This window comes from Varroa destructor, unplaced genomic scaffold (assembly GCF_002443255.2).
Source record: "Varroa destructor unplaced genomic scaffold, Vdes_3.0 BEIS01000002.1, whole genome shotgun sequence".
Lineage (NCBI taxonomy): Eukaryota > Metazoa > Arthropoda > Arachnida > Mesostigmata > Varroidae > Varroa > Varroa destructor.
Window position 1 is genome coordinate 50,128,102 of NW_019211455.1, and position 18,416 is coordinate 50,146,517.

Here is an 18,416-nt window from a genome sequence, read left to right on the forward strand (position 1 = left end):
TACAATATTGTTCTCTTTTTGAGGTGCCAGTACGCCCAACTGACCTTGTTTTCTTGTTTATATCCATCCTTCGTCGAACTGATGTTAAGGTTTTCAGAACAGCTGGGTAAAGACGAATTACTCCCACTGATACCCTGGGGGAGCTTCTCTTTTTCCGAGGATGTATTGCGGATCTTGCATTCGAAGAGCGCTTCCCAGTAGTCACGGAACCAGGGGTTGCGCTCGTTATTTTCGACGGTCAGATCTAGCATATACCTAAAACGTAAAAATGTAACAAAAAAAATCGGCACTTTGTAATTCCAATAGACAAATACCTCTTTTTTTTTTTACTAAGTAGTGCTTTTTCGTGATGTCTTCGATTGGTTGCTAGCGATATGGCATACGAAAGTCTTAAGCAGCCTACCTACCTGTCAAAAGCCTCTATACGCCGTGATTCGAGCTCAATGGTGATGGCACCCTCGGCGGCCTCCTGCATGTCCTCGGAGAGAGCGCGGGCTCCCCAGCCGTCGGAAGCAATCCAATAAAAATCGAATGACTGCAATCTGTGTTTTTTATCCAAGTAATATTAGTACAAAATCGCCAAATGCTTCTATATTAGTAACGAACAGTCACTTACCCAAATCTTCAAATATGTACTGCATCCTACCCGTAATCACATTCAAGGCCCCAATATTTTTTAGATCCGTAGAACTTAAACAGAAAGTCAGCCCATAATAAAATCGTCCTTTTCTTTGTCCTTTCATTGCTTCTCCGCCAGTGTTATCTGCGATCATTACTGGTAGCAGATTGTTGACTAGTTATGCATAACTAAAGGTAACTGAACGCTCTTAACCGTTTGCCGATCAAAGGAAAATGACAAGCAGAGAAGATCGAGAATGGTGGAACATCGAAGAGGTGGTGACACTTGGGGCGACTCCGGGGAAAGCGACAGGAAGCGGTTATCACTAATGTGGCTGGGCTCAGCAGGATTCTGGTACCAAGTATAAATTCACTGGATCCCGTGCAAGGCCGGGCTGTTCTGCCGGCCGTTTGATGCCCTGAAAGGTATCAAACATAAAGCAGCGAAAGGGGAAAGCCGGAAAAGCTATACAAGAACTGCGGCCATATTAGCAGAATTAGCGCAGTAGTATCAAAGTATCAGATAGATGGGCACGATCCGGTTTCATAAAAGGAATTTGTTGTGGGTACGGCCTTATCGGGGACTGCAAAACCGTGAGCAACTCCTTTCGGGTAATGAATATCTTGCAACTTGTATCGAATTGCCTTTAACGAATTCCAAATTGTGAAGAAAATTCCATAATAGTGGCTGAAGGGAAGTTATTGCATGGCCATTCCGGCAGCAGATAAAATAGCATTACACGGCCAAGAGGGAACAAGATGCAATAAACCGCACGCTGTCGCATAGGCCTAAAGTAATTCCATCGTCGGGGCGTCACGAGATGGAACGATCCGAGGAAAGTTTCGGAAGAACGGATATCTTATCAGCAAAACGAAACAAATTTCGTATCGCCGTCTTTATACCGTTTGCTATACGAAGGACGGATGGTGTCTTACAAGAGAGTAGGATGTAGGATGGATAAAGTTGGATATGTACCCTAGCGTTTCTGCTGCGTCATGCACTTATCAACAAACGTATGGGTCGAATTGCTGGAATCTTCTATCATCTAGGCTAGTCAACGGGATCGAGACTGTACGCGATCTTCAGATGAGGCACATCCACGAACCTTTAAGAAAGAAATATAACTGTAAGCATATATGCTTCTTTTAGTATACTTGTGAACGTATACGCTCGCGTAGCAAAGCAAAGGTTCATCAAAGATCTTACGGCGTTAGAACGTTGATCGCAGAGAATCTGCTATAACAGCGACTGGTGGAGACGGATGGTGAAATGAATAAGACATTGTTGGCACTGTAGTTCTTAGCTTTGCTGACATTCATTACGGTAACAACCATCATCAGCATCGTCGTTTTCAGCCTCAGGAGGTGAAATAGCTGTTGATGGGCTCTGGGTTCGAAGACTGAATAAAAATACGGCAAGGGAGGTATATGCGCAGAAGCTATGCTGTCGAGGCTTCAAATGCAACATGTAACTGGCGGAAAAATTAGAAAAAACACATTCCCATGTATGTAGGTATTTATTCTGGCTAGAAGGTAGGAAGGGCATGAATCAATAGGGACGAAAAGCGAGACAAGACTAACAGTGGGATAGCTGCAGGAGAATTCTGAAAAGCAGGAGATGGGGTTACCTGCCCCTGCTGTGAATCGGTGCATATTTGTGTCTATAGAGCCAGAACGAGAGAAAAGGAACGTAAAAAAAAAGAAACGATGAAGCCATGAACTCGCTTATAGGCTGACAAAACCATTCATAGAGACTGACCCCTTTCTTAGCAAGAGATCACTCTCGGTAAGAACGAAAAATGTAAATTTTGTTTGTGTCATTGCATGACAGTTATAATATTGTCAGCTAAATATATGCTTGGTCTCGTTAAGGTCTCATCACAGGTTTGCAACATAAACTAAGAGTTCCTGTAACCATATTAGCTTCATCTACGAAGGCTATGTTGTTTTAGAGCTGCTGCTTATCGAAGCATTCGGGTACTTTCACGAATCATTAAGTAATGGAAATGTCGTAGAGTTCAATGTTATATATGAAACAACTGTAATTTCTTTCTACCTGTCACGATATTTTCTTTTGAGCTCTTTGGCAGCGCGTAAGACACCCTCGGCGTGATCTGCGCGTACGAATAACACAACGACTTTAGCGTTGGGTTTTTGTTGAAGTCGTTCCAAAGCAGAAAGGTACTGTTGTTCAGTGGCTGAATGAGGTATCTGAAATCAGGAGAACGACGTTTTTCGCTCCTATTTAATATGCCTGGGTAGCTCGCTTAGGAGATGCTGAAAAGAGAAGCTTATATTGCGCTGCATAATATCGTCCAGGTCAGTTGCCTGATATATTATAAATGTAAATATAGATATGTTAAGCATAGCACGCTGTCAATAAAACAGCTTCGTATACAAACGGAAGATACTTCCGTTAGCCCTGATTGGTAACCGACTGGAAAATTTTGAGAAGAAAAAATTGAGACGTGGACTGTTATCTTCAGGTCCTAAATAGTATATTTGCTGACAGAAGCGACGACTAATTCGGTAACTTATGGACTTTGTATATTGTTTTGCGTTCTTTTTGTTGTTTTAACACTTTATAAATAATGTGCCTCAAAAGCCTTTGATAGTCAAAGGAGGTATTGGAAATTTCTCTGCCACTCCAGGACCATTCTGCTATATGAGTAATTCTGGTTGGATATTATACTTATTCAGAGCTAGTAAGTTTCTTTGTATGAGCAGTATAAGTAGATTATAATAGGCTTTTTTCCGTTTATATTTGTTTATTATGAATTATTGCTTTGTGCATATAAAGGACAGGAAAATAAAGATTTTTAGATGGCCGAGAAGGAGGGGCTTGAAAAGGACCACGTTATATGACAGGTGAGATAGTTTGACGTAAAACAAATAGAAGGATTTATTTGCCGATATGTCTCTTAATTTGTAAAATAGTATACAACATGATCTTCTTTTTATATATATATGTACGTTTCGTCTAAGATTAACTTGATATGTCAGACCCAAGTGACACTTACTAACCCCTTTTACAAGCGGGCAATTAGGCCATTTTTTTCATTAGGTTCATTCATCATTCATGAAACGTGCGATCGAGAAAATTAAAACTCTTTTTCCATACTCGCCTTTAGAAGAAGCTTAAACACATGTAGCTGGGTCTTTCCCAGCACTGATAAAACTAACATTAATTCAATTCAATTTTTCTAGTATTTTCTCTGAAAATAAGTTTCATAATGATTTATAAAACCGTTCATTTGTCACTGAAGATGCTTATAGAAAGGTAGATTTCAGACCCAGGAGAAATCTTGCTTAACCTTGCACTTGGTGCTAACAACTGGTGCTGCGAAAGAAAGAGATGTTCGTATATTTGCTAGAGTTTCTTCTATCATCTGGTTCAAATGGTCTCACTAAATAATTCCTTTTCGAGGAAATATTAAGAGAAGATACCTATATCGTTGACCCATATAGCCCTATAAACTGGGGCTCAATGATTTCGCGCAAAAAAGTCAATCGTTTAACACAGTTAAAAAGTAAAAGGTTTTTACTAGAAGAAAATGATTGTGATTATATGTACAGAAGAACATGCTTTAGTATAATTTACCGTCAAGTTAGGCAGATTAGAATCACGATTCGCCTGTCGTAGACCATGCAAGGTTTTGCAATTAATATACCTTCTCACTGATGGCTATGCAGATGTTGTGGTGGCGAGCCTCCTTGGTAAATTGTTCCTGGCCCGATTCGCCATATTGTCCTTCTGAATAAACCAAGCTCACGTATGACCAGTTGAACGTTTCTACTACTGCAACCATAGCTAATGCCTAGAAAGCGACAGCAAAAAGCGCAATGAAAGAGACATTTGCACTATCTCTGTACTAAACGATAAATCGGCGGCTCTTATCCTACGCTTCTGATCTAAAAATACATGTCTATTTTCTTAAAAAAAAAAAAAAAAAGTCTAAAAGAAAACTAATTCAAACTTGGTTTGTCTCTTCTATCCCGTTGCTCGTTTTGCATAATCCCATTTTTTCACAAAAATAAAATAAATCGCTTGCTTTACTGTAGATGAGATACAATTTAACATCCCGTTACAGTTACCAGACTTTACCTTCCGGCCCCAGTGGTACGTAATAATGTTTTCCTATTACTTTTCTAATGTTTCATGCATTTAGTCCATGCTTCTGCTCCAATCGTATCGTGCGTTCATCGCAATAATTTGTTACCGCGCTCTAAAAACCTAGCTACACATAAAAAATAGCTGATTTCGATTTTACATTGTCTGCTTAATTGATCTGTCGTTAAGAAATTACTGAATTGAAACTTTAGCTCAGGTGCATATCTCTATTGAGCCACTCTGTGGAACGTCCAAGAACATCGAAAATCCGACCCTGTCTGAAAATCCAACAATCAAAATTCAGCACACGACCTAGCCAGGAGTATTGACCGGGCCACGCAGAGCGATTCGACGGATACATACATTCGCAGACAGACAGATCTCTGGCGATACATATACGTGAAACAATTATCTCCAATTTACTAATAGAGTCCCTTTCGGCATATTAAATCAATATAAGCAGAAGTAAAATTTACTCGTAAGCACACATTTTCGTTACTCCTCGAGCCGCCTAAGCTCACCTCGTAAAATAGGGTCGATTTGACGGTGCATTCCCGATGGCTCTTCAGTCGCCAGCTTGTAAATCTCGTTGGAAATTACCATCTCGGACCAAAGGTAAACTTTGACAGTGCCGTTTAACAAATATAACTAAATAGAATAAAGATGAAAATGGGAATATTTGATTCTTAGAGAGAGAGAGAGAGAGAGAGAGAGCCTCTCACATAATATTCAGTGGCTGAGGTATCGTACAGTTTCAACGAGGAGACAAATCCTAATTTGTAGTAAGCGAACGGGGAAAAATGTATAATCATTGTATATGTAATAACACCATGTACGTTATTTGTCCGATTCAAACAAAAACAATAGATCGCCATCAATCGATAGGGATCAGTCGGCCTTGAATACGGTTAGTTCACTACTAGTGATTCAATTAGGCCATGCCTTAATTGTTGACAACAATCATGAAAAAATGATAGTACCAGCTAAAATTAGCAGTGAACAACAGAAACATAGATATATAAAAGAAACTATTGATTCTGATTGATAGTAGATGGAGTTGCCAAAATGGTAGACGGATAGCGCACGTAGAGGCCTATAATGGGACGGGCGACAGCGGCCGTACCAGTGATGATGACTGAAATCGGAGTGACCATTAGCTCATGTGCCAGTCACTTTCACGGTGGACACTTTTATCGGGCAAAAGAGTAAACTGCTGGTTCCAGTCGAACCCAGATGTTAAGGGAAATTTGTGGCCAATGCGTTAATGGGCCTGATTGATGCGACAGTGAGAGAACACTGTCAGTTGCCCAAAGGTCGTATCTGTCTCATTATACATCCTCTGTCGTTTGCAGAAGCTACAGAAAAGTACCCAACGAATGTAGAAGAATACATTTAAAAACATTGCTAATTGTTTGGTCAGCCCACTAGTGTGTTTATAATTAAACGTAAATAAACCTTTTAGGTGCAGACGCTTTGTGACACTATTCGTCAGATAGTTCATCAGGTAGTTACGAAGCTAAGGTTGTCGATGTACACTACGTTATTAACGAACATTTCCGTAAGTTAACAAAGAATTGGCGGCCATCATATTATAGACATTTTATGCTAACCTCATGAGTATCAGAAACGTATCTCATAGAAAACTCGCCAAGCGGGCAGCACCGGTTTAAGCCCCTCTAGCGGTATAGAGTACGCGACAGTAACGAAACATTACTAACTATTGCAGTGACGTTTATCCGGGTCCAGCGTGCTTTGATGAAAAGAGATAATAATAAAAATAATATTAAACCGTTCTGCGTTTGCTTTAGAGTAGAGATTACCAGAGTAAATAGGTTCGAAGGGTATACAATGTGAAACCGCCTATGGACGAACTGGTGATTGAAGTCATCGCTGCCCATGGCAGTCGTGAAGCGGGAGGCTATTAAGTCAAATAGGGCATCGCTTTAGCAGTACAGATAGGCCGCTCGGTATCGGTAAGCAGACATGCAAGTCATGGTTTCGAAGTAATATAAAATATAACCCGAACCACGGCCCAAGCTGATGAAGAGGTCCAGGGTTTAGTGGGTGAGAGTACCAGACAAAGCACAATTCAGTGATGTCTGGTCTGCATAATGCATTTGCCCTCAACCTCCAAAAAATAGCAGCTCTCTGTCGACGTAAGGTTATGAACCTAGCATAGTGTTGATATTGATACATGGAAAGACTTCAACAATGGCCGGACGGAAATGGTACGGCTGTAGTTATGACAAAGATCGTTTACCGTCCATAAACAGATTGCCTATTGTTTAGTCCGTGGGGTTTGTTTACTAGGATGCTTCCTATAAATTCATACCGATGAGTCCTGTAGCCGCAAATCACGATATTTGAAAATAGCTCGCAGCAAAAGGAAACTTGATTTATTATTTCGCTTTGGAAAAAACTAAGTAAGAGGACCCCTTCAGACAGACAATATCACAGCTAGAAACGGTGTTGTGTAAATGTAATTCTGTTTCTAAACTAAATTCAAATATGTGCCGTATTGTTTCGGTCACAGTACAATGATAACGAGGTTGTCTATTAAACTTAAGGACCCATGAAACAGATCAAGTCCAAAACCGGATATAAATTGATGCTGGTACGTAAAACATTTATATACAACGTACAGTATATAATATAATATAACAATTAAGATGCAGTCTTGTGACAAATGATATACAGTATTTGCGCTATTTATTTAAACAGCTTCGTAGGTTCATCGACTATTGCCCGTACTCTAACCTTAAAATCAAAGAGAATACTTAGCGTAAAATAAGACGGATTTTAAACAAAGCCTTACGGCTGCAATATCGCTGTAGCTCACACAATCATTGTTTATGTGCAGTATTTACGAAGGCTGAGCGCCCCATATAGGAATTTCGAATGGATCGCTCAGTAGATAGGCAACAGTTTCAGAGAACCTAAGTCTACAAGTACGTTGACATTTTTTTTTATAAATGCACAGAAAAGTTTAATGGTTCGAAATTGCTTCGTGTGTATTGAGAGTCATATTATTAAATATTATATATATATATATAATTAGTGCGAACGCGAGAATCACGAAAACTGCTGTGAACCCTTTGGCCACTGTAAACGCCAGCTTCGTTTGAGGCTAGGTGTCATCATCTAAAACTTCGACGATATTTTAGTTACATTAATCTCGTCAGTACTGCGTATAATCCCCTTGTTGTACAGTTGTGTCGTAACGTCAAAAGGATTTCGAACAGTTGGACCATTGATACATAGCTATTTAAAGACGCTTACGCCGATGTGGATATTTATTTCTAGCAGATAATTTGTCTGCTTACCTGGAATGTGTCGGGCGGTACGGTCCTCGCGAAGAAGTCGTAGCGGGTCTTATCGGAAAGGGCGGTGCCGGTGGACGCGGGGCTTATCTGGGGAATGCGGAAGAGCCGGAGCAGATTTGCCACCTGCAGACTCACTTCGCTGTACGAGCCACCGATCACCCCGCTGATTGCCTGGACAACACGACATGGCGACAGTTATTCTTCAAATTACTGGAAAATTAATCTTTATAAATACATGCATACGCCACGTTTTGCTGACATTCTCTTACACGTTTTTGCATAACACTGAATTAACTTGAATACAAACGGCAATGATATGCGGGATGGCAGTGTAAGACCATGAAGCTCCATCGCCCGATCTTAACTTCTACGGTTGTTCTTTTGGCCCGGCATCGGTCTGCTCCACCCTATCCCTCCCTTATTTTTTTGTTCTCATTACTCTCGTCTCACAGTGAAGAACGCACCAATGCATCGTCTAGGTTTGATCAGTGCGACTAATCCAGGCGCTTGGAGTTTGAGTCCTTTTCGGTCCACCGTGAAATCTCTATTAAAAAATGTTTCTTGTAGTTCGTTGACTTTGTGAGACCACTGCCCTGTTGCAATGTCCTCTAGGATCTTATCTTTTTCTTCACAAAAGATTAATGGATCATGTTGCCCGTCTGCCTACTTCTTTATTTGGCCTTCCCGCCATATACAAGAGATCGTTCTGTTGGATAAATACATTTTTTGTTACCCCCTTTCTTCTCGACCCATGCCGTTGACAACACCTCAAAAACTAACCTATGTCTAACCCCAAAATGCCTTTCCGATTAGAGAAGACTGTTTGTCGAGAAACCCCAGCCGTCAACTTCCTTCATATTAGCTTTTTCATTCCTGTTCGTTGAAGTTTTCTAACCAAACCCTGCATCGATCTCGTTTCATCTATTGTCCTCCTGCCTCGTTCCATATTTGCCTTCCGCGGCAAAAACCTCTCCAGCAGCCAAACTTGAGCGAGTGTGTCACCCGTTAGAGTGAGAATGGAACACTTCGAACGAAAATACCAAATCTGCGCAAGCGACAATTGAGGCGGCCGAAATTTGCGTAAGAAAAAACAGAGGAGAATGCGGAGGCTATGGCGGTAGGCAGACCAGAAAAGGGAACCACAATTCTTTGTTTTCTGTCTTGGCTGCAGTTCTAGCTAGAGCCCCATAAGCCTCGCACATATAAGTTCAAGAGCTTACGAAGTACCCACAGTAGAAGTTTTCTCCGTTCGGTTCTGGAGGATAGCTCCGGTTTTTTAGAGCTGCCTCGCGTGCGATACTGGGCGGCATGTGATTTCTCACAAGCAACAAACGTTTTGCTTTCCTATCGATTATGGCCATATTTAGCCTCTGTAACTATTGCCTACTCTCGTACTGGTCTTTTCACCATCTATTCTTGGTGGGCTGAATTCCTTCGCCTCGTACCTCCTTTTCCGCTTACTCCTTTCAACTTTTGCTCCGGGAGATGTATTTCGTTGGAGTACCAGTGGCCCTAGTTTAGCCTTTCAGTGTTTTAGTCAATGTTTCCAGTATTACGCTTCTTACAGCTTTATTTCTCTACGCGGCAAGACAAGCTTCTGAAAGCCTTAACAATACGACAAAGACAGACTATTCAAGGCCAATGCCCGTTACGGATGTTGGGATAAGGCTGTTTCCAACCGGATATTGAGTGGATAAGAAACTGATAGAAAAATTAGCATTGCTAACCGAATTATATATTAAAAACAGGTTAAATAAAATACGATAGTCCAGCCCCCTCATGCCAGTAGACAGGAAAGTTAGATTGCACTAAAATGGATCCTCGTGGTTCTCACTTACGTGTACGCCACGTGTCGATACTACATACGCATGTGAAAGACGGCCCGCACTCAATTTTTCAATTGTACCTAGCTATATTCACATAGGAAAAAGTTATCTGACTATTTTGCTTAGAGTAGCCCAGTTTACTCTACCACATCTAGTCTACAACTTATTATGTCACCAATGCATTCATGGCAGCTGCGATAGCCAAAATTCTATAGTAAAGGGCATACTCTTGCATCATATATGATTTGATATATTTATGATTTTGTTGGCCTATCTCATATAAAGATACATTTCAATACGAATTTTCTTGTTTTATGCGGCTTACTAATGAGCCAGTCTAATTATTGAAGCCCTTCCGAAATTATGCTAAACTTTTTCTGATTTTAATTATATATCTTCTCAGTAAAAGGTCGTGCTTTTCTTTTTTTAATATGTACCAGATACCCAGCAACAAAACTAAACTCTAAGGAGGGCGCACTTTTTCGAATTGCTTATCTCCTCGGAGGGGAGGTAAAAATGTTTGTCAAAAGGTCTTCGTACTGATTTAGCATTCGCACCTAGAACAATAACAGTTACTACTCGCTCGTACGGGTCCGTCGCAAATACGACAGTGGCGTCTAAGGGTGTCAACCGAGCAATCGCGGCAGGTTTTGAGCTGCGAATCGAGAGCATGAAGGCTTGTGAACGGCTGAGAGTAACAAGTGCCTGTCTGAAGGCCCACGGCAACAATGGCACATGACCGTCCCGCCAACCTTACGTGTGTTGTGCCGAAACTCGTGGCAGTTCCTCCCGATGACTTCCCCGACACGAAATTGAAGTGCAAACGAGGCTGTTATAGATGACCTGACGTATGGCAGATTCGCTGCCAAGCACCGTGTCGATCGACAAGAAGCGATAATATCGACGGCTTTGACCTTACCTCCCCGTCCAACAGCTCGAATCCAGCTTTGAAACGACAGTGAATCAACGGACAAACTCGAACTGCAAGTTCCTGCCCTTCGCACACGCTTATGCATCGCCTTACTCTCGTACTGTCGCCGAGCACTTTCCTGACGATTCGGAGTGTGACACAGTACATGACGACGGGACACGCTTGAAGAGGACGGATGTACGACGAAGGCTTGCCTTAGTTCCTGTTTAATGCTGTTAGACTGTCCGTTGGGCAGCGTCTATGGCTATCTGCGAAACATGCTTGCGGTATGAGTACACGATACTGATAGGAAATTCACGCTGCCATAAGAGCTGCAACAGCAATGCCAATTTGGGTAACACTAGCCGGCTATGCGTTGCACAAAGTATGCAAAAAGATCGCAGTGTTTCACGAGCTGTACAGAATGAAAGAAGAGACCAACAGCGTGTGTACATACCCCATGGTCTCGCTGTCAAAGAACAGCAAAGAGATCCAGCTCTGAAACAGGCCGCTGGCAAGCAAGGCTTTCAGCACGCTGCAGACCGTAGTGGCAAGAGCAGCAATGACCCACAAACTCCGACATTGGCAGGTCAACTAACTCGACTCGAGAAGCTAATTGGACGAGAACAAATGTCTATGCGGAGAAAAAGAAAACAATTTGTCATACGTTCCATTCTGTTGGTTGATTAGTCGCTTCACTGCCGCCCTCACCATTGTTTTCATTATCTTTCACTATTAACCAGTTGCCGAGTGAAAGGAGGTCGAAAGCCGCTAAGGTTCGCGCTAGTCCTAATAGGATTTCCCATGACGCCTCTGTTAAGCAGCCAAGCGCGAAATGTGGCCGGCGGCAGTGCGATTTCCTAGTCAGCGCTCGCGCGAACCTTTTCCAGGCATCTGTGTCCAGTTTCTTATTTTTTTTGATAACTTCCATAAAATGCTGAGCCCTTCGACATCTTAGTGGCTTTCGTCCGGTATTCAAGGAAATGGAGCAACAAGCGTCTCACAGGCATCTTGAATCAACAAGGACAATACGAAACACCAAGACGACGAATGTGCTTTGGTCCAGACGACTGTGAGGTTGCATTATGCATGAGAGGCAATTATATAGACGAGTCTCTTTGGCTGCCTCTGCGGATGATCACTTTACAAGTAACAGACCCTCTTATCCTCGAGTGCCCTAGAGTCTGTTTCGTCGACATCGGTACAAATCTCACGCCACGCACGATTCCCTATGTAGCAGTTACTATCTTCCTATATCTGTCAACGTTAACACTGCTTGGGACAACATCCACTGCTAAAGCTGGTGAATACTTGTACGAGGCTCTACCTCAATGTAAACAGCCAAAAATTAGACTTAAAGAAATGACACATTTCACTACGGGTGTACTATTCTCCTCTAAGGTTGTGCTACGTTAGTTGAAAGAGCACAAGATCCGTGTATGTCGCATCGTAATCAGGAAGTCGGGTATATAAGCTCTTGAGCCACGTCGAAAGTAATGGCGTGAAACGTAATTGTGAGATCAGTTCTATTATAAAAGGTCTTTGAATCAGCACATACTGTTATTGTGGTAATAGTAGTAACGGTAGGCTTTATACATAGGACAAACCTTAAATATAAAATTCTGACTTGACTTATTTATGAGAATATGAATTCAAAGTTACCAATCTCGAACGGGTCAAGACTAGTATTTTTACTTTAATTAAACGACAGTCGACACACATTTGTTAATTATTATCATACTCTATGGATCAACGATAATGATGATAAACTACTACTACCACGGCCTATACAAACTTATGTGTGTTACGGGGGAGATTCGCTGCTTCAGGTCCCGAGTGGCCATATGCGTATGTTGGCTGAAAAAAGAGACGAATGTCTTTCATGCAATTTAGCTTGTAATCGAAATGCGTCCATATTGCTTCGTTGTCAAGTTAAGTTAAGAAAATCTGTAATGAGTAACATGTTAGCCAGTTACTACTGATTGCGGCTGAGGGACAAGCAACGATACTTACGGCACTAGCTTCTGGTTTGAGTGTCAAGTTGCCCCCGCCATGGCAATAGTAGTTGTGCGGATCGGCGGTGTTGATGGAGGCGCGAATAAACTCGAGACTCTGGTTGAGAGCATATGAGTCGGAAGAGCAGGTGTCGAGGATGGTTGCACCCAGCCTGACGCCGGGCAGAAGCGTCTCATCCTCGTTGATGCGGTCGATGGCGAACAACATTGCCTCCAGGCGTTGGATGCCTCGATCCTTGTTTATGCCACCGCATTTGGCGTTTTCGCCCTGAAATACAGCCATAAAAGGGAACTGCGTAAGCAAACTATCAGTGAAAAAATTAGTTTGTGTCTTACCCGTCAGACTAGGGTTTTATTAAACCTAGCGACAAGAAACTCCAACAAAAAATATATATGCATGGCGTTTTATTTTCTTACCTACGCGTGTAGCATTATAGCCCAAGGTGTAGCCGGCAGAGTTCACTTCCCGAGCCAGAAATTTGAGGGCTAAACATGAAGGGCTCTAGTGCATGGGTACTTCGTCATTACCAGCCTAGGTCGAATGGTGCTCACAATTATCAACTCTTGTCTACTGCATAAACCCTTGCATTTTCTCGATCTTCCTTTTAGCCAGTGCAATAAAGCGGTTTCTGCGTATGAAAACTGCGAATGCCGTAAGTGCGCTGTGTGCTAGAAATCAGTTTTTCTGTGTCAGGGGTGTAGTTGTTATACATATATAGGGATATACGCGGTTATATCGCGTCTAGGTTATAATGATTGAAGATCTTCTATATCAAAGTCTGAGCTCTATTTGATCTACCGAAAACATAAATAGGTCAAGCAAGTAATAAGCTTAATCAAATCAAAATTCTGGATTGGTTTTAGAGGACTACGAATGATCACTGTTCTAACACGATTACTGTCAAATACTAAACGTATTTGAATAATAGTTACCTGCTAACAAGTGCAAACTTAAAGTCTATCCGAAAGTCATGCAAACTCTTTGATCTTACACTAGATTGTATTTAATACCTGCTCTATACATGTCATATGGTTTGGCTACATAGTTAGGGGTTGTATAGATAGGGAGTATTCGAAGCAGGTAACCACGCTTGTTAATCATTGTCGCCCTTGGATGGTGTTAAACACTTAAAGATCATACTGTTCCTCTTGTCCGACGCGCGTCCGCACTCTTGTTCCCGTCTTCAAAAAGTCCGCTTTTATTTCGAGCTACATGGTTATATTAGCACTACCTACGCGTCAATTAAGAATTAGAGCCGAGATACACTTCGTTTCAACGTTACGTAAAAAGAGTTCGTACGAAGGTTCTCGACAACATAAATCAGGAGATTTGAGGGGTCAGTAAGAAGCTAGGGAATAAAATTAAACCTCAGTCTGCGACCAACGGCTGCAATATTGGTAGCAGCAGCAACAGTGAAGACTATTGCATCAAAGACAGCAGCGCACTAACAAAAGCAGTCGATCGAATTCGATCTCTTCAAGCCAGAACAGTGCATCATATCATCTACCCAACTGGCATCTGTCCACTTCCCCAGAACTTCACATAGAGTTGATAGCAAACATCGCCCGTCAATGCTGCTCGATTATAAGGAGCGAGCATTTGTTTAGGCTATTCACTCCTGGAGTCACAACAACAACAGCGGCGATGACGACCTGCCCCTAGCGTGCGTGCGTACATACATATTAACCCTTATATAATGCCGTCGGCAATTTTGCTTTTCATCCTCCCTAACCTGAGTGGGTTGCGTCCACTTATTTACCTAGCTGCCTAAAAAAAGGCTGTGTCCACCACTGCTCTCGCTCTGCGTGATAGGGGTGATTGTGTCATTGCAAGGAGCACGAACAGCGATCGGTAAGCGTGTATGGGATGTGTATATGTCTGAATATACCAAGGGCACATATAGTATGTGAAAATGTATTACTCACAATACACCCTGAATCTAGTGACGGCACTAAACTGGTGGTATCGGCAAACTTCAATGTTAAAGCAACAGAGGATACTTTCCAGTGTCCTCTTTACGCACGGTAACAATAGCACCGATCAACAATAGCAACCACGGCCACTTCATCCATCGAAGTAGGTTCGATCGATACCTGGTTCTCTCCCCTTCAGTGACAGATGTGCATTTATACATACACCGTGGACACGGACGGCACATGCACACAATAGGTGCAGCTATCGGCTGTGACAATGGCACAATGCCAGAGGCGATAGCAGACCCAATCCTATGTCACTTTGGCGTCGAGGTATATTAATCTAGTGACTATCTTTGTTACCACCGCAGCCACTGATTAACTCATTGCTGGGCACCACGACCCAAACAGTGCAATAGTAACGAAGTAACCTGTGCTCATACTTGTTCCAGTTCGTACCTAGACCATCCTCCTACGACCCCTCATTCTTATTTCTCAGCAAACTTATAGTAATAAGCTCGCATGAAAAACGTAACGTATCGAGCTAATTAGATGAACTCAACATCCAGGCCGCATAAAAACCTGATCGATCGAATGGAAGAAACAGAAAGAAACTTGAAGGCGTGACAGTTCCTGCTACTCCTGCAAGTAAGGCTGGGTGCCATGGGAACGAAAGGGCAAGTACACCTATAACATTGCGGATCTTCTTCAATCATCCTTATTATAGATGCCGGTCGGACCACTCAACAAACCTTATCCCCTGAGCGACGGATTTGCCGGTAACATCAGCCAAGCAAGCACTCTTACCATGATCTCCTTTTTTTTCCTCCCTCTAGTGTTACCATTTTCTCCTTTTTTATTTTCCTTCCTTCTCAAAACGATAAACTGGCATTGTTGCAGAATGGCCGTGTTAAGCTTCGCAGGCCAAGCAGACGGGCAAAGGTGTTTCGCTTTAGCACAGTATTTACAACGCCACCGCCTCACAAGCAAGAGGAAGAGCAGGTTGCTGACTTACCTGGCTGGCGAGATAGAAGGTCACATATTTTTCACTACACAAAAAGCACCAACTCCAATAGCTTCCCATCGTCCTGTCAATGTAGTCGTGGAAACCTAGGTGTCGTTGCCGTCACAGTGCAAGGAGGGGATTTTTTTAAAATATGACCTTTTTCGATACACGTAATCCCGTTCAAGTAATGAAGCCTCCAGTAGACGAACTTCAGTAAGCTTTTCCTTGGCTCAGCTTCCAATGGGCAGAACAGATTTATAGAAAGACAGGCGAACAACCTGGTGGGAGACAACGAGGATCGGACCGGGTGGCAGGAGCTTGAAAGGTTAATGTTTAAACTGGAAGTGTATTCGGTATTATGGCGGAGGTGATAACCTACTGTGTAGGCGCGACCTCGAAAGGCTATGACTGGGCCCCCACTAGCCATACCTTACGCTGGCCCACGACCATCAGCAAGTTTATTGCGTAAGAGTTACTCACTTGCCCAGCCGAGTCAGCTGTTGTTAATATACATGCCTTTTTTCAACAACAACAGCTACCACGCGGCAGCGCTTTCTCTTGTGTTATGGAGTTCCGAACGGCATCCACTTCCGTAATTTCGATGCACTTCGCTATCCTTGACGGGTGTGTCCGAATACACAAATTCGAAAGTTTCAAAAGTGCAGCAGCTCTTGGGTCTGACAGAGTATTTTTTTGTTTCTGATTTTATTGCCGTTTAGTCTTTTTAGCGTAAGTTTATTTTGGTATCAGAAACGTTAGTAAAACAGCATCGGTCTCCGAAAATGATCCTTGCACCTTTCTAGCAAGCACGACAGCAGGTTGCAGAAGTTAAGGTAAATCTGATCGTGAATTTTCTAAGTATTTTCCTCAAGCACACACGACAACTTGGAAACCGGCAAGTAAGAATGAACGTTTGAATTCTACATAGCGACACCGGCTTGTCATTTGGAAACTATTACACAAACCTACGTAAAGACCAATATTGAAGCAAAGATGCTGCTGACGGAGTTTCCGCAATTCAACGTCCGTTAGCTGAGGCTATTGGAAACTCAGTCTTTTCCACGAACATCTTCATGAGAAGAATTCATTTTCAATAATACACTTAATATTAAGTGTTTTTTTATGCATTCATCATAATATGCGTTACAACATGATCGGTCACATTTGAGCATTCCGTAGTTTTCGTCACGCAAGTTAGCTGCTCAGAATAATCAGGATCTCCATCCTGCAAGGATGGAGATCCTGCAAGATCCTGATGCCTCCTGCAGTAATCCTGATTATCCTGCAAGTATCAGCGTCTCAAAATATTTGCAGGATGGCAATGAGAAAAGAACAGGCATAGAGGGAAAACAAATAAATATCCAATTTACACCTGCGCATTTGACGTCGGCATTCCCTGTGTGTCCCTATGCGAGCTGGTCTAACTTATTGTCAGACGTTATTCCAAATGGTCCGTTTTCGTAATCATATCAGCATAGCATATCATGCTAAATCTGCAAAGCAGGACACCACTTCGAGAAGGTCGCCGATTCTTGCTAGAAGCTAATATCTACAGCTGAGTCAGAGCGGAGCCTTTGGCCGTGTTGTCGTATTTTGGTAATAAACGATAGTAAGACAAATATAGCCAAAACTGACAGAAGAAAATTAGACACAACTTTTAATAAGCGAGTACCACCTACACATATTCTCAGTATTAAGCTCGTAAGTTACCTGGCTCGCTTGGCCATTTAGAACTTTCTATCCCGCTATATAAGCTCTTCTTGGTCTCTGCAGAAAAAATGTATCACACGGGATGACATATGCCTGCAAGTATGCTGCCCCCGAGGTTGAAGGTAGCTGCCAAGTAGCTGCTCAATCCTTTCTTCTTCCAATCAGTTCTGTACTCCCTCCAACTTCGCCTTATCTCGGCCCTCGACGTATTTGTTGCGTATTTGTTGAAAATTTGCCATGTCCATCTAGCGGTCAGCTGGTATCCGATATGACGCGACGAATGTTGTTATGTGACAAGGCAAAGGAAAAGAGGGTCTCAGAGCTCTTGGCAGCACCTGCCAGTAATCTTTGGTCAAGCGTCACAGCGGAGGCCTATTCGATTCTGTACCGTTACTGATATCGCACCGATTAATCGCCCCTCAATTCAACGTTAGCTAAACAACGTCTTTCCTTCGAACGACCTAGCTACCTAGGTGTGTAGCTTGAAAAACATTATTCGGTCAGATCCACAGTTGTTGTTCCCTAATAAAGCCAACTTCGTGTTGTGTACCAGCGAAATTGGCGTATCTAACACAATACGGATGTACTGATGAACCACATCGAATAGATCACCGCATTTATCTAACGACTCGGATATAACGGTCGGAATAATGTAGTCTGTGTTCAGTTGATGCCTTATTAAACATCGTTTTTCCAAAGCCGCAGCAACAGGCAAACTGAAAGGTCTCGCATATTGCATGATCATCGATTGGTACGTGCTAACTTCCTTAACTACACTTGCATGCATATACAAATAACAGAAAAAAACAAATAAAGCTCGAACCAAATTGAGTTCTCACACTCTTTGTCTCCTGTAACATGTCTCGCACTGGCTTTGCTGAACAGTTGTGTCTCGCTTTTCGTCTCAGTAATTTTTACTTGTATAGACGGTGATGCCTTCGGCTTCCAGATTTTTCTTTGACAGAGATGCCTGGGGATTTGTG

General features: G+C 42.4%; 1 protein-coding gene across 5 annotated transcripts in view; it reads right to left on the minus strand.

Annotated features, from left to right (window-relative positions):
• Window positions 1-18,416, minus strand: part of mGluR (metabotropic Glutamate Receptor) — a 271,206-nt gene that overhangs the window by 50,596 nt on the left and 202,194 nt on the right. For all 5 annotated transcript variants that reach the window (XR_015320567.1, XM_086979510.1, XM_022789810.2 and 2 more), the window contains 6 exons: window positions 12,802-13,071; window positions 8,053-8,223; window positions 4,290-4,436; window positions 2,675-2,829; window positions 408-542; window positions 45-255 (listed from right to left, as the gene is read on the minus strand). Coding sequence is in view for 4 of the 5 variants with exons in the window: in XM_086979510.1 (XP_086835636.1) it covers window positions 45-255; window positions 408-542; window positions 2,675-2,829; window positions 4,290-4,436; window positions 8,053-8,223; window positions 12,802-13,071 (1,089 nt within the window). In the remaining variant the exon portion in view is untranslated. The remainder of the gene's footprint in view (window positions 1-44; window positions 256-407; window positions 543-2,674; window positions 2,830-4,289; window positions 4,437-8,052; window positions 8,224-12,801; window positions 13,072-18,416) is intronic.